The 17,653-nt window shown below is 34.9% G+C and overlaps 1 protein-coding gene across 2 annotated transcripts in view; it reads left to right on the top strand.

Moving 5' to 3' along the window:
- The window catches only part of LOC149562534 (transcription initiation factor IIB-like), a 213,766-nt gene that overhangs the window by 121,464 nt on the left and 74,649 nt on the right, over positions 1–17,653 (top strand). For both annotated transcript variants that reach the window (XM_089826011.1, XM_089826010.1), the window contains 3 exons: positions 7,557–7,686; positions 7,816–7,946; positions 8,425–8,513. In XM_089826011.1, the coding sequence (XP_089682137.1) occupies positions 7,557–7,686; positions 7,816–7,946; positions 8,425–8,513 (350 nt within the window). The remainder of the gene's footprint in view (positions 1–7,556; positions 7,687–7,815; positions 7,947–8,424; positions 8,514–17,653) is intronic.

The following is a 17,653-nucleotide window of genomic DNA, read 5'->3' on the forward strand; positions in this document are numbered from 1 at the left end:
ATATTTGAGGCAAGAGAATAATTCAAGGCAAATGAAAATAACAACTGTGTGTCACTACGAAAAAATATGAAGGATTTAGAGGCGAATTGAGATTGCGTAAAACAATACGAAAATGCAATGCACATAGTATGAAGCTGTAATAACTTTGCCGTGATGTTTTTGAGTGCTATTCGAAATGAACCATTGCACAAAATAGATGTTTGGCTTACTTGGCTGCATGCCCAATTACGAAGAAGAAAGTATGAAGGTGGCAAGGAGTTAAACCAAAGGCCGTTAGCACATATGTGCCCAAGATTATTAAAATGACCATTGAACAATATAAGGCCCGATGAATAATATAGAAATATGGCCACTCATGATAAAATAATAAAACTATGCCAAAGAAAAGTAGTAACTCATACTAATGTCTTAATATTAAAATATCATACTATACCTACTTTCACTTGTGTATGTATGTAGTATGTACACACGTATATATATGCTTGATATTCCAACAATGTATCAAGTGTATGCATCATTTATTAAGTGGCCGTATACATACGTCTGATTCAAATTTACACATACATACATATATGTGTATGTACATATGTGAGCATATGTAGATACTATGGTATTATTATATTAAGATATAAAGATATCACAAGAAGCTTTGAGATCAATCCAATTTATAAGGTAACACATTAGTTCTTAGTTTTTAATTTAATTCGTAGTGATCTTTTCTTTAATAATACATATTTATTGACCGGTTAGCTCATGGTAATTCATAGTATACTCTTGTTTGCCTAGTTGTTTATCCTTTAGCCTTGGTGGTAGAATTCATACCTATCAGCCCATAGGCGGATTGGTGTCCCTTATCCAATTCCCTCTTTGGCAATGCTTCTCCCCCTTCGTCATGCTCCTGCAAAAAGAGAATTACCATAGTAATATTATATTCTTCATTATAAAATCAAGATTACTATAACAAGTAATCATTTTCATAAAACTTCATAATGATTAACCACCATTTCACTTTCAGTGAAATAATAATGAATAAGCAATTTTTTCATTTCGCATGAAATCATAATGTTTAACTAATTTACCAATCAACCGACTTCACATGAAATCTCAACGGCTATAAGAACTTTTTAAATTAAGCAAAATTTTGGATGTAACATTTTTGCACATAACCTTTAGGAGATAGATAATTAAATTTACTTGTACCAGAATATAGTTCGCTCAAAACAAACTAGTTCTTAGCTTCCTTCTGTTCTTAATGAGATGTGACCTTTTCTCCAAATGAAGGTTATAAAATTGTATTTTCAAGTAAAATATCAAATACGATTACAGCAAGTTCAACAACCTGGAATTAAATATTGCATTAAAAATTATTACTTCATAGAGAGAAGCCAACAAACTGACCTTAGGAGCAGCGTCGCTCAATTCTCGGTATTCAATGTGTTTGGACAGCTCCTATGGACATTCCAAGCTGAACAAAGATAGAAGTCTCAGACAAGGTGAATCACTTTCTGCAACTTTCTGCAAGGAACAATCAGTCACTTGGAAATCCAAATGATCTCAATCAAATATGCAACCTTCTAAAAGTAACACTCAACAACAGCTATAGGAATTTGAAACAGCTAAAAGACAATTTCCCAGAAATATTAGACCATTGTAGAGTTCTAAACCCTATTTCTGATTTAAACCTTTCCTGTCTCAGCTGTATAGTCAAGGATCTGTTACAAGCAGAAGTGTCTTGCTTTCATAAATGTTGAACGGGGACAGGGGGTACTTGAGTACTGTAATAACCCCTATCGGTTATGGCTCAAACAATCATCAATTTCCACACTAATTAGGGGTTTGACATTTCGTCAAACATTTGGCGAGCAATTCAGCTATCACTGTGCATATGATTTTTAACTTTCTAATACAATACTACGATATGTAATGAGCTACTCGTAATTACTAGATAAATTAAACATTGAAGGCTCTTGTATAAATAAATATCAAACAACTAATTTACAACTTCTTCCTTATTTGTTTGCATACATAATTCTGAAAGTGTTCTATAACCACTAATACTGAATGGGGAATGCAATAACTAAAACAATGAGGCCAAATAATAATCATGCCATTATTAAGTTCTATTGCATTGAGAAAAATCACAATAACTTTTGGATCCTGTATAGGAGCAGATTTATTAACCCCGATGGCCAAAATGCTACCAAAGTGTGAACAGCTATCCTCAAAAACCAGATTGCAGCCTGTAGGATGATATGTATTTGCAAACATGCAAAAGACAACCTCTTTGAGAAATCACAGGTGAGAGAAAATGCCAGGATTGTTTCAGATCTCCCATGTAGTGCCTAGAAATGAAATCTGCACTTCCCCAAAATACCAAACACTGCAAATACTAGTAATGGCTGCCTGTGAATAACTCGTATGGATCCTCACATGTAAATTGTAGCTATTAAAGAATTCTCCAATTCCTTCACAAATTCAATCAAAAGTAATTTCTCCCTAGCCACAGTAAAGAACAGTAGGAGAAGAGAGCAATTTTATACCTCAACACAATTGCAAATGCAATCCTCAGAAATAAATCTCAGAATTCTGAAACCCTAGAAATGTAATTTCCTCCACAATAATAATCCTTTCAGCCATAGACAATAACAGTAAGGAAGATTAAATGGCATCACTTTACCTCAGCAGTGATTTGAAAATACTTCTCAGCTTCCCTTATACCTCAGCAAGGGCAACAAAATTCAAAACCTCAGAAAAAGTCACAAAGGCAACAAAAGCAAATAAATATTCAAGCATGTCATTCCCAATGAAATGAGCTTGTATTTATAACCTCCAAATTCCCTTTTGTTGTCAAAATATAACTTCACTCAAGAAGCTTCACCACACAACATTAATTAGAAGCTTCTTCTAGATTCTCTCACTTGGCTTAACCAATTAATGAATGACACTTTCCAATGATAACTTAATTCTCAACATAAGTGAAATTATAAAGTTAAATTATAACTTTAAAATAAGCCATTTAATAATTTATAATAATTTGGCCACTTAAAATATAATAACTCCCAAAATACTCATCATTTAAATATGTTGTCTAAAATAGGAATCATACCTATTATTTCTCCATGTGACCAAATGCACTTTCCAAAAATAGAAAGGATCCATCTCAATCAACACCTGACTTACCACAAATAGTAAGTACACCAGACTAAGCCCAAACGAAGTCCAATCTGAGCCAAACGAAGACCAACCGGAAACTTATTGAATTGTAGAGAAGACAAGACCCTTCCAAGCCAAGCCATTGCATCAAAAGACCCTCTATACACAATAATTAGCCTATGAGGATTACACTAATAGGCTAAACTCTCAAACCTTGATTTTGGCAAAAAATGGGGACATTACAGGTACTTAGGATACGACTATTTTTCATAATAGGGATGGGGGCACTTGGTTATGTCAAATTTTTAATATAATTTAATATAGAAACTCTCAAAATATGAGTCATTACAATGGTTTTTAAAACAAGAACAGTGATCAAATGTACAAATGTAATGTATTGTTTTCAGTTTCAGATTGCAATATGTTTGTAATAATAATATATGCTAAATGTTTAGATGCATAACAGAGAAGGTAGATTTTAAACATGATCAAGATGATCATAAATCATATAATGTTGATATATTGCAAATGATAAACTTATGACTTGCACAGTGATAAATTTTACTATAATCAATATTGTATCAAATTTTTAAACTGATTATGTATTGAATTAAGTTTAATAAACAACAAGCTGATACACAAACAAAAAACTGAAACAAAAATCAGAAATATTAATTAAGGTCCTTAGCTATGATGCTCTCCACTGAGTTTCCAGTTCTTGGGTATGTGGGTATGCATCACAGGGGTGTGGGTACACGTACCCATGTAACATAGGTTTTCATCTAAGTCCCAGTTTAGTGAATTTTGAGTTTCTTAATTGCAGTCTAAAGTTCTAAACCATAGATTAGTTGTAGTTATTTTTGAAAAATGCAGAAATTGCTCACACAACTTTCAACATTTTTTTTCCTTTTCATTGGCCAGATACTTAATAGATAAATTATTATGCTTTTTGTTTGAGTTAATGGAGGTCTTAGGAATGGTATATTCCTTAGATAACAATGGAAAGTACCTTGAAATAAAACTCCAGTGGTAGTTCTTTATGACTCCCTCTAAGTGCTTCGATTCCAAAGGGTCTCCTTGATGCAAGTGGAACTTCTCATCACATGCAATATTTGACTCAGAGGTGACTTACTTCTGTTTGAACTTTCTTTCCTTCCAAAAGAACTGTTGAGTTTCAAACCATATCCAATACTTATGTCAACAGAACCAAGCAAAGAGATTGTAAATAAGAAAACAATAGTCACTCAGGTAACACAGGTTGCTTTGCTTCCAGAAGATACTGTTTAACATTGGCTAGTTAAAGCTCTCAGGGGTTGTGCATTAACTTCCGACAGTGGTAAGTCAAATGACCTTCCTATACTCAAGAATAATGTACATAGTTTTTCTTCAACATTGCTATCTGCTTAGAGCCACATCAAACTTAGAATAGATCCTGCTAATATTTAATTTCAATCTATGTATGCAGCTTGAAACTATGAAATACTTTTCCAATCATTTAACTCCTCCTGATACCTTACTTAAAACTGTCAACACCAGAAAACTCATGGATACTCTTTCCCATGCCAATTCTTCTTCCGTGTCAACAGAAGCATATAATTATTTTTAGAAACATGACTCCATTCTTGGGCTCATAGACATAATACATTCACACAACCAGCCAACATTAATTCTGAAATAATATGCTTTCAGGTTTTAATACCGAGATTATTGTTTGCTTCTTGATGGAGACAGGGATAAAATTTGCCCGTAACATTCAACCTTTAAATGAGTTGAAAATGACTTTTCTTCAATTCGATACGGTAGACTCTGAATAGAGTCTGATTATTCTACGTAATGTCTCAATTGGTTGTTCAAATCTTGAATCATGCATCATTTCCTTGAAAAAATCACTCATAACAATAGAGATTTCTTTGTAACAACTATTTGCTGTGAAATATTATTACCAGTCTCTTAATGCAGAAATATCAATATTTCAGGCTCATATGTGGCTCTTTACTAAATCTTCTCTTTTGAAATTGCCAGCAAATTTAATCAACTCAGTGTCAACAATAACTCTAGAAATTTAGAGTACGAAACGGGATCAACACAAATTTCGGTCTGGTATTTATTAACTTTGATTATGCCCAACAATTATTATTTATGCAATGCTGCCTCAAATTTTTAAATCCACACTATATATTTCACCACTTACATATATTTTCCAAATTGATATTGATTTTGATCCCACAAATGGTAATAATTCAAAATGTTAAGGAATTCCGTCCCACACATAACTTTAGCCCAGCATTATATAAATTAAAAGACGACTGCACTTAGTAATGATAAGATCCATCTATGCATGCTGCCTGAAATATTTCAACAGCCCAACTTAAGTCACAATTTATAAAATCAGAGTGGCCGACAATTTTTAATGTTTTCCATTGAAGTGTATTAATTTCTTTTGTCAGGCTTCCATTTTTCTGCATATGAGAACAATAACCAGAATATTCTCCAGAAAGATGCTAACCGCTAGGGTTGATGTTGCACCAAAAGATCAACCTGTTAATGCCCGATATATCCACCAGACTTATAGACGACATAAGAGGCTGTTAAACCTTGTCGCAAATCTAGGGAGGGACGTTGATTCACTTCCAAGTTGCCAACATTCCCCTCCCAGCATTACTCACCGTGGCTTGCAAGGATCCAAATGTGTGACCAAGTGCTGATACCACTTGTTAATCGCGAGGGTTTTCGTTGGACCAAAAGATTGACCTGTTAATGCCTGATACAACCACTAGACTTGTAGAAAACAGATGAGGTTGTTAAACCATGTGACAAATCTAGTAAGGGACGTTGACCCATTGCCAACAAAAGAACCAATTTGTCTTATGGAAAATACAAATTTCTTTTGATTTAAAATATTTCTTTATTTTTGAATCCATCAATTTGTTGAAAAACTCTTAAGATATCCCTTGGGCTGGCAAGAAAACCAGCTTTGATAAAACCTTTCTGTAAATTTTCTTTGATAAAACTTCATAGGCTGGTAGGAAAACTAGCTTTGATACCACTATATTATCCCCAATGAAATTTTTTTCCCCAAATTTCTCAAAAGATATCTCAAAAATCTAAATAGATAATTTAATGCAATCAATTTCAAAATATTTAGCAAAATACCAAAAAAAATCCAGATAAAAATAATCCTAGAAATATTATTGCATTTCAATCTTCAGCAATACAATAACAAGATCCAATTGTAAATACATAAACTTCAGCCAGATTGGATAATAAGAAATAAAGATTTTAAGCACAAGTGAGATACCTGTGTAATATCTCCTGCAAACTATGGGTTTCCGTCCATTTCCTCCAAGCTTGAGGGGTTCTCTTCTCAAATTTGCTGAAGTTGAGCTTCCAAATTCTGCAAGAGAAGAAAATCAAAATATAATCTAAGCATCCCTGAATGAGCTTCTTTTTGTTCTTTTAAGGAGCAGCCATGCGACCCTTTGTTTCCCCCATTTCTGTCTTGTTGTCTTCTTTCCCTTTTGCCCCCTTCTTAATCCTCTTCTTAAATTTAATACAACTTTTATCAATTTGCATTAAGCTCCAATAAAGTCATTTTTAATCTTTTATGAGGTTGATTTTTAATTTTTTGATTTCCCCATAAAGGGACATTACACACACACACACACACATATTTGTGAAGTATACACATACCCAAGGAGTTTGTTTCCATATTGCCATACATAGAACTTGTATATGCACCTGCACCAGAACCAATAGCTCAACCATGTTGTGATACTAGGCGGTGTTGAGGTGTGCAGGCTTGGCTACCAAGCCCAAATCAAGGCCTTCAAGGCCACATGAACCTTCATATTGCTTTCCATTTTTTAAATGCAGCTGAAATTCTGAATTGTTTTTTATCAATCCTCACTCCAAACTGCACAAATGCACCTGCATTTTTTTTCCCTTTCTTGTGTCAGCTGAGTTTGTATTGCACACTCAAGTGATTGGTGTGTACTTGCCCAAAACTTGATGATGATTCATTCACTAGGCTTGTTCTACTTGCGAGGAGTTTTTGATCTATGGTTTAGATTCTTGTATGAAGGGTAAGATGGGGTAGATGTTCAGAACTTCAGACCTTTGTGTGTTGTCTAAGATGAGGTGGATTTTTATATTTTGCAACTGCAACTTATTGTAGTGTTGGAATGTTGCATAAATTAAGCTTTGGATACATGAAAGTGCCATGTATGGTGTATAACCATGCCACTACTAGCATATAATTTATGCTAATATGTAGATCTTAGGTTTCTTTGTGGTTGTGATCCCCCTATTTGAGGTTTATAAATGTAACATAAGTTTATTGCATTTTTCTATATTTCTTTAATCAATGCATTTTCTAAGTTTCTTACTTATTCTTTACTGTGAAGGATCGAGCAAATGAGATTTATAAGAAGGTTGAAGATCTGAAATCTATCAGGGGAAGAAATCAAGATGCCATCTTGGCTGCTTGCCTTTATATAGCTTGCAGGCAAGAGGACAAACCTCGCACTGTGAAAGGTATGAATAAGTGTACCTATGTATACAATTAGCTTCTTCAGTTCCCAAACTCATGCTGTTTTTGTTTATGAATCTAATAGAGTTGTTTCACTCATTTTTTCACTACTCAATGTTTCACCCAATTTGCAGAAATTTGCTCAGTTGCCAATGGGGCCTCCAAAAAGGAAATTGGTCGAGCAAAGGAATTCATTGTGAAACAACTAGAAGAGGAGATGGGCAAATCCATGGAGATGGGAACAATTCATGCTGGAGATTTTCTAGTATGTCATTCTCACATGACTGCCTTAAATTTTAGTGTTTGTTTACAGGATAGAATTGAATAAGTGGGGATTAACTTATTGCAAGGACTGATGGATCTCAATTTTATTGTTACATCAGTCCTGTCAATTATGCCCATTATGAACTCCAATGAAGGGTTATAAACTGGTTTTGAGAAGATGGTCAAAAGTATCGGGCTAACGTAGGCTACTACTGTTTTTTAATCTTTTGGTTAAGTGATATTTCTGCACTTACTTGGCAAGTTCTATGATTGGATAATAGTTGAGGGATTGAATATTTAACAGCATATCTGACCACCTTGAAGAAAGGATGTATTTCTTGTTCTGCATACATTATCACGTTGGCCTAGACGTTCTTTAATACAAACCATGACACTTGCTGAATTTAGTATTTTCAGGGTTACTGTAACTCGTATGAGTTCTTTGAACATTTTTTGGTTTTATGTTTTGTTTTGTGCAGAGACGGTTTTGTTCACACCTGAACATGAACAATCAGGCTGTTAAAGCTGCTACAGAGGCAGTTAAGAGGTCAGAAGAGCTTGATGTCAGGTAGTCCCATCTTGCTGTGTACGTGCTTTCCTTATATATTTATGTTTGTGAATATTCTCATCAAAGCATGCATTGCATCATAAATAGTTCTTAATTTCTGGTGTGTATATCTCATGGCTGGATCAAGCTTAGTGGTAAAGAGCATATATATTCAATAAATATGTAATTGAATAGATGGATGGTTATCTCAACTTTTACAACTCACTGTAGTCTATATATATATATATATGTATGTATGTATGTATGTATGTAAGTTCTTGGGAAATGCAGAAGCAAGGTTTGTTAATGTGGGCTTGTCCCCACGAAGTCAGAGTAGGACTCAGTTATATGTGAAGTGTTTTTCATATTCCTAATATACTCACCTACTCTACTCCTGTAATTTCCCTTTGGTGGAAACTAGCTCAATCTTGAAATGTCCCCATTCTTAACCAAGTCATACTAAATAAGTTGAGTACTTTTGTGATCAAGTAGTGGTAGTCTTTGAACACCAATAGCTAGTAGAAGTTAGTAGTAGTTGTACATAGATGTTAGAGAACTGTGAAGTCTTATAAATAAGATGGTTTTCATATTTGCTTTACAGGAGTAAGGGTTAGTTGCTGTTGATGATTCCCTTCAAGAAGGACATTATGCCAATTATGTATCTTCATGATCATAATAAACTTGATATATATAGATCAAGTAGAAAGAACATCTCCATGCGGAAGTCACAAAAGATTGCTACACAAACATCATCATTGTATGTACTGGTTAGTCATTATTTGCAAATGAAGAGCTATCAAACATGAAGACATGTTAGTAAGTATGCATTATCAAGGCTATGAATGAAGTCTCTATGTACATCGATTGATGATCCAAAGAAGGTTCTAAGGACAAATAGTTTATGACAGAGTACAAATGCAATGTACAGAGAAGGAATAATACAGGACCATATTCAATGAGGAATCAGTAACGAAGATTCCCAAGTACTGATAAGAATGATAGCTCTTATGAGAACCAGAGATCAAGCTACTGATGATCATCAATCATACATGTAACATACATGATAGTTTAAGATAAATATGCATTTGGATGACATGCAGATCAGGAATGTATCGATAGATATAAACAGTCAAGGAGTGCCATTCATATATTGCTGTTGATCATTAAACAGTTAGCTTCAATGTATTCCCACCTTGTGAATCATTGTCCTCGATGACTGAATGTCACAAATTTATTCATAAATGTTTTGCAAACATAAACATCATGCATGAAACATATAAGAAAATCTCTAGAGGATTTCATCACGATCCTCCCATGTAGCATTATCCTCAGCATATTAGCCCCACTGGAATTCACACCATTTGATCTTAAGTTACATGAGAAAGCTGACATACCTCGAGCACCCTATGTGGCTCATTCACATCCAGCCCTAGATCCTACACCTGCAAGGAGTTCCACTCAGTCATTTGATCAAACTCTGCTACATATTTATTTAGATATGCAACATGGTGAGAGATGGAGGTAGAGAAATTTTGTAGGCTACGGGGTTGATAACTTCTTGGACTTAAATTGGTCCCACATATCTAGGAGACAATTTAGAAGATTTTCCAAGTTTAATTGATCTTTGATGGGGTTTAACCCTTGTACTTTCTCTCCAACTTTAAATTGTCTAGGAGTGCCTTTGGCATCGGTATAGCTATTTTACTGATTGTTAACTTCCTCTAACCTTTCTTTGATTGGATTGACCTGTTATTCCATGTTTGAAAGCATTTTAGGACTGAGGGTTATCCTCTCTTCCAAAAAAAGTGTAATGTCCCCATTTTAGCAGGTTCTTGTAGCCAGGATTGGTTAGTTCATCATGGCAACCCTCATGAGCTGGCAGTATGTTTGAGGGTCTCCGTGGCAGACTTGTTTCTAGTGAGTCTAATTTGAGGTGGTTTCTATTTTTGGCAGTGCAGTGGAGGCACTAGCTATTGGTCGTCATTGGCAGCAGATTAAGTGTAATACCCTCTCTGATAGTGGAATTAATTATTAATAGTTGAAAGCTCTATAATTGATCAGATAATATGATGATGACTGTCATGAACCCATAATGGTATATGGATAATGTAGATATGGATATTATTTCAAATATAAATATATTCAATTCATTGATCCATTAATAACTATAATATCAACCACTTACACAATATGATATCGTATTGATTTACTATCAATACTTTATAATAGAAAAGATACTTTTATTAACATTCATATTTTAATCATATTAAATATAACAATAATTATCATGTAAATCGTACTTAACTGTCAAATAACTTACTCATAATAAATGAGTCAAAATGCTGCAATGCCTCGACCATGAGTTGAGTTTATAAGAAGGGCATTGATTTAAGGAATCATTTTGGTGAACAAAGGAGTCTAAGTACTGCAGATGGGGTAGGACAATCAGTCATCGCAGGGTCAAGGGATTAAATACTCCCTGTGGATGTTGCTGACCAATATTCATGTGGGGAATCGTCTACTATTTCGAGGAGTACAAGATAATTATCGAGCGCATCATTTACCATCGGATTATACGTGGCATCCATGAACATAGCAAGAATGGGAAACATGAAGATGAAGTCACAGTTGCATCGGTGATAGCAGTCTGGACGACGAGATCGAATCAAAGACAAGGAGGAGTTATCGAAGGAGATTGGATAGGAGGTGCCACATCACATGCTTGGGCAGAAACTTCAATGTGCAAAGTATAAGTACACTACAAACCATAAAGTACATAAACTCCATTAAAAAGTGTGGGTCCCTGATCCTGCCAAGGTAAGTGGGTAAATTTTCTTGGATATTATTATTGAGTAATGTATGTGAATGATTTTGTGCTTCTCTACATTATTAAGTCGATTAATATACAAACACCATATATGCAAATATAATATGTTATATTAAATATATGGTGATTATATATATTTATATAAGAAAATATATTTCCTAAATAATTATTCGTGGATTTAAGTAATAAAATGAAAGAATATAATTATTGACAATATGATTCAAGTATGTAATGATCCAAGGTTATCGCTTCACGTATTTTGTATTAAAGATGGGTTCATAACTTCATTCCCATTTGGCAATTACAATGAAGTAAATGGCAAACTCTTAGTGTCAGTATTAGAGATATACTACCTGTTTGGATGACACAATAGAGATGGATGTAAGTGTTGGTATCAGAGATGGGTGTAACACCTATTTGGCCAAACACTACCTAATGGATACAACCTCTATAATGTTGTTATGCGAGAATTATCTCCATCTGACCAACATGCTTGAGGAAGTGTACTGGAAGGAATATTCTGATGGTGTCAACAAATGCATATGTGAACCTTAAAGGGTGCACTCTAAAAAAGACAGTTGAATACCTAAGGGTTAGGAAACCCAATCTAGAGACGTCTTTAAGGTTGGGTTAAGATAGAGAGTAGGATAGTAAAATATATTTCTTTATTGTATAAATTCTAACATTGGTTTTGCAGGTATTATTGTCCTTGCTAGTGGGGACATTACATTGAGCATATTTATGGAGTTCATACAATTAAGTTATTAATGAGGCTTTAATTATTAAAAGGACTCTATCTTATTTCATGTTATAAATTGAAAGTGTACATGAGAAGCCTCTTAAGTGAAAAGTTCTTGATGATGCCATGCACTTGAAAGTTATTTAATTAAATAATTGGTTGGAAACTTCTAATTGAAAGGTTGTTGATGGAGCAATTCTAATGAAAGGTGTATTGGAGAAGCCAAGTGCTTTATAAAATAGGATTCATGAAGCAGTTAGAATCATCTCATTGTCTATTGCTTTTGATACCTTCTTGTGAGTGTTTGAAAATGAGTTTGTGCATTCAATCCGTTGCTGAGGTATAGTGGATTTGAACTGAGTATTTGCAATCTGAATTTGGCATCTTCCTATACCGTAAACACTGTTGATGGGCGATTTTGTGCTGGAGAATTTGGTGATTGATATCTCTGTTTTGAGCGCTCAGTTACCTCTGTTGTTTGGGGTTCATTCTATATGCTTTAAGGTGTCTGATATATATTTTGTATCTTTGTGATTGGAGTGGCTTTGATTTGCATCTTTGGTGATTATAATTCTGCAATAGAGCGTCCATTAATCTCTGCAACCTGGGCATTCAGTATTCTAAAATTCAAATACCAAAATCTCTGCAATTTTGGGCATTCAGTATTCCAAAATTCAAATGCCAAAATCTCTGCAATTTTGGGCGTTGTCACATCTGTGTTTGGATGCCAATTACCTTAGTATTGTGGCTTTAGTTTTCCACGATTTGAACCCAAGCTGGGTGACATTTCCTTGGCTTTCAGTCACTGCATTTTGAGCAGTTGAATTACCCTATCGAGCTGTGACATTTAACGCCACTGGGAAGCAATTGGTCTTCTGATCAGGTCTGATTGCAACGCCACTGTTTGGTGTCTAGGTGGCTGCAACTCAATGTCATTGTTGGATTCTGTTAGTGGTTGCATTGGTAACGGCCTTGGCATATCCTAATTGCAAGCATTTTTTCAAGTTGGGAATAGTACAGGGTGGCATTTAGTTAGATTACTGCAAATTGATCTTACAAGAAATATCAGGTTCCCAATTCTATTGTAATTTTTTCTATGTAATTTAGAAGCATTAACATAGCAGCTTGAATTGCAAGTATATTGTAATTTGACATAGATATTTATTATCATTCCATTTCTGCATTACTTTCCCAATACTTGCAAAAAATTCAAAAAAAGTTTATATTCCCGAAAATACCAAAAAAATCAAAATTTCAAAATAGCATTATTACATTTCTCAGCATAGCCAGTTAGAGCCAGCAGGGCTCTTTATATTATCCCAGCTCATAGAGTTCTGCATCTTCTTATTTAAGGCTTCAAATGATACCATCTTGAGGCTCACTAAAAAGAGTTATTGTTAGGAAATTCTACTAGTGGTTGGTAATCCTCCCACTTGTATTGTTGATCTATGCAATAAACTCTCAAAAGATCCTCCAAATCTTAGTTCACTCTTTCTGTTTGACATTTGTCTCTGGGTGATATGTCGAATTTATATTCAATTGAGTCCCTAAAGTTGTAAACAAAGTTTTCCAGAATTTGGATGTCATTTTGGCAATTCTATCTGATATAATATTTTTTGGAACTTTACGTAACTGGAACATTTCCTGCAAAAACTTCTGCTCTTTTGATCATCAAGGGATGTTGCCCCCCTAACAAGAAACTACTAAGTAGTTAATTATCCTAACAGTCAAATGGTCTTCTAGGGAAAGAGCCCTCCCTAACAGACAACTGCAGTTCTTAATCAGATTTAAAATGGTTTATGCATGATTTCATTCTTTCAGATCTTTCAATTTGATGGGAATAAATCAACCTTTCTTGCATCTGCATGGTTATTATTTAATTTTCTGTTCTTACTGTCATGTTTTCAGTTTAACAGTGGCTCTGTATTTTGCCCTTGTATTATCAGATTTAGGCAGTGTTTAATAGAATGCCAAACATAGAATAGATATAAGTTTCCTTTCCTCTCATCATCTCATGCATGCTATTGAATTCTTTAATTACAGAGAAATTATAAATCATTGCTTGGTCTTGATCTTATACACTTCTTGATTGATTTTCATGAGCTAATAGTTCATATTGATTCTTGGAAAAAACAACAATTGTTTAATCCTGATGAAGTGCTTTTCCTACGAACGGTCATGTTGTTTTCAAGATAGTGATGGTTGAAGGTACTATGCAAATCATGTACAAATTGAATCAATGGCATTCAACTATAGATAACATATTTTTCATTTTTCATATATAGGTTAAATCAACAAGCATTGATCAATGATGACATATTTCACATATGCAGATATATTCAGATGGCATTGACTATTGATGACATATTTTGCATTACTTAAATGCAAATTCAGCACTGTGTCACTGACTATTGATGATAGTGACATGCTTTTCAATTTATAAGCATTCATAAAGAAATAAAAAATTGAGCAAGGATTGGCTTGGCTGAACAATAAATCAATGCTGATTTGCTTGGCTCGATGTTGCAATTTTGATGGATCAACCACAACAATCCTTCCTCTTATTATTGCCTACATTACCGTGTTCAAACCCTGGAGCTTGGGTTCGGATCTGGATTCATCCGGGTCCATAATTTGAGCCCGGGTCCACGGCAAGTCTGTGGGTCCGCGCTGCCCAGACCCACCACGGACTTGGGAGGACCTGTGGCTTGTAGGGCCATATAGTGGTCAAAAAAAAAAAAAAAAAGAGTTATTTTATAATTTTTTTTCTTCTAACCCTAAAGGAAGGCATATTAGAAACTTTTCATTCATCTAAGCTCTTGTTTGCTTTCTCATTTTGCTATCTCATTTTGGTGTGGCCATTTTGCAAGTTTGAAGAGAAGGTTGTAGAGATTGTTTGTGGAGTCTCAAATACTTCAAATAATTAGTGTTGAGTGTTCCAGGTATGCATTTGATCCTTCCTTTTGCGCCTTTCATAGTTTGTTTTAGTTTTTTATTGTTTTAATTTTTTATCAAGTTTTGTATATATATATATATATTACAAGAATCATAGAATGAGTAGTCAGAGTTTAGTGAGTGGGGAGGGGTCCCAAAGATTTAAAATTGATAAAAGCTCTCCTTTGTGGAAGTATACAACAAGAATTGAGCAAAGTGTTGGAGGGGGAGGGTATATATGGAAATGCAATTTTTGCCAAAGCCAATGTAGAGAAGCTCATATTACCGGGTTAAACATCATTTGATAGGCCCAACAGGTCAAGGGATTAGCATGTGTGAGGGCCCCCTAGAGGGAGGTAAAGAGGGGTTGCCAGCTTCTCAAATAGCAGGCATGTTAAAAGAACAAGAGGCGGATAGGTTAGTGTCAAAGAGGAAAAAAGATAGATCAAAGCAAAAACTACCAACACCATCCTCTCAAACAACCACTAGACAACATCCCTTCCTACCTACCCCATCTGTGGATGAAGATGAAATAGAAATGCCCCCATCCCACAAGAGAGGCCCATTAGACAAGGCATTTCAAAATGAAAAGAGAGAAATTGCTGACATAAAGGTTGAGCATTGCCTCATTATGAATGGTGTTTCATTCAATCTAGTGAGATCACCTTATTTGAGAGAGATGGGTCAAGCAATAAATAAAGCACCTCGTGGTTACTGAGCCCCTAGATATGAAAAGTTGAGAGCCACCATATTGCATAATGAGAGAAAGAATGTAGAAAACCTCCTCAAACCAATAAGAGACTCTTGGATCCAAATGGGGTTGAGCATTGTCTTTGATGGATGGAAAGATTGCAAAAACTGTCCATTAATAAATGTGATTATTGTTTGCCCCAAGGGGGCAATGTTTTTGAGGGCGGTTGATTATTTAGGGCAGGCAAATGATGCAAATTTTATTGCCCAACTTCTCGTTGAATCCATAGAGTCTGTGGGAGTTGACAATGTTGTCCAAGTAATAATGGACAATGCTAAAGTTTGTAAGGTTGTAGGTGCTTTGGTAGAAGCACGATATGATCATATATTTTGGACACCATGCATTGTCCACTCCTTGAACTTGGTGATGGAAGCAATTGGCACCCAAATTGAACGGGTGAAAAAAGTGTATGAGGAGGGTGAGGAGATTCAAATGTTTGTGACAAACCACCATATGTCACAAGCATTTTGCAGAACTTTCTCTCGCTTGGAATGAATGCAGGTAAATTTTAAACTTTATTTAGCTTGATTTATCTTTTTGTGTCATACTTTAAATAATTGAATAAAATGTTTTTGACTTTTGACTTTTTAGTTTTTTGTGTTGTTTACATATTTGATATTTACAATGTGTTATTATATTAACTTACAATTTGAATTAACATGGTAATAGGTTGTTGAAACAAGGTTTGCTTCACACACAATCATCCTTTGATGACTTGTGAGGGTGAAAGAAGCATTGTCCCAAATGGTTATTAGCAGCAAATGGGGTGGATGGAAGCAAGCCGATACAGAAAGGGCTAAAACTATAAAGGATATGATCTTGAGAGATGATTTTTGGAATAGGGTGGAATATGTATTAGAACTCACTGAGGCAATGATGTCTATGCTTCGGTTTGCCAACATTGATGAGCCTTGTTTGGGGGACATATATGATGCTATGGACTCCATGTTAGAAAGAATGAAATCCGTAAGTTTAATTTTTTATACAATACTTTATCCTTGTTTATTGACAGATTTTTATTTTTTATTTTAATTAAGTTATAACACTACATCAAGATAACTTACATGTGCATCATTTGACATTCTAGGTCATTCAAAGGAGAGAGTAGAATCTTGAGGAAACCTTTGTACAATAAGGTGAATAAAATTGGTCTACATCGCTGGAACAAGATGACTACCTTTACACCTCCTAGCATATGCACTTTCTCCCAGGTATTATAGTGGTGAGATACTTTCTATTCTTGGTAGAGTGGCACCATATAGAGATCCTGAGGTTGCTAATGGGTATAAGAGGGCATTTAGCAGGCTCTTTAGTGATCCTGATGTGGCATTGAATGTTAGGAGAGAGTTTGTAGATTTTGTCTTAGGCAAAAAATGTAGACCCTGATGCTATCAATGACCAAAGTAGAATGGATGCCATTGGATGGTGGTACTTACATGGGCAAAATTATATGTACCTCCAATCTCTTGCCATTAAGATCTTGTCACAAGTATGTATTTAAGTTTTTTTTACTTTTCTTATGACCACTTAGCTTTTAGAAATAGCACTCTTAAATTCCTATTGTACTGTAAAATTACAATTTCTAATTTTTTAAAATTGTGTTGGTTGTGTCTCTAGGTTGTGAGCTCTTCTTTTGTTGAGAGGAATTGGAGTACATGCTCCTATATCCACTCAGTGAAGCGAAACCGGTTGGGTTCGAAGAAAGTAGAGGACTTGGTATTTATTCACAACAACTGGCGCCTCTTGTCATGAAAGGATCCAAGATATAAGAAGGGCCTAGAGAAGTTGTGGGATGTATTACCTGAGACTTCTGACTTGGATATGATTGTCCAGGATATATCTAGAATTGCCTTGTTAGATGTTGAGGAGGCCGAGGAGGAGGATGTGGTTGCATTTGGGGCTAGTGGAAC

This window comes from Cupressus sempervirens, chromosome 4 (assembly GCF_028749045.1).
Source record: "Cupressus sempervirens isolate cs-2001-9-10 chromosome 4, ASM2874904v1, whole genome shotgun sequence".
Taxonomy (NCBI): Eukaryota; Viridiplantae; Streptophyta; class Pinopsida; order Cupressales; family Cupressaceae; genus Cupressus; species Cupressus sempervirens.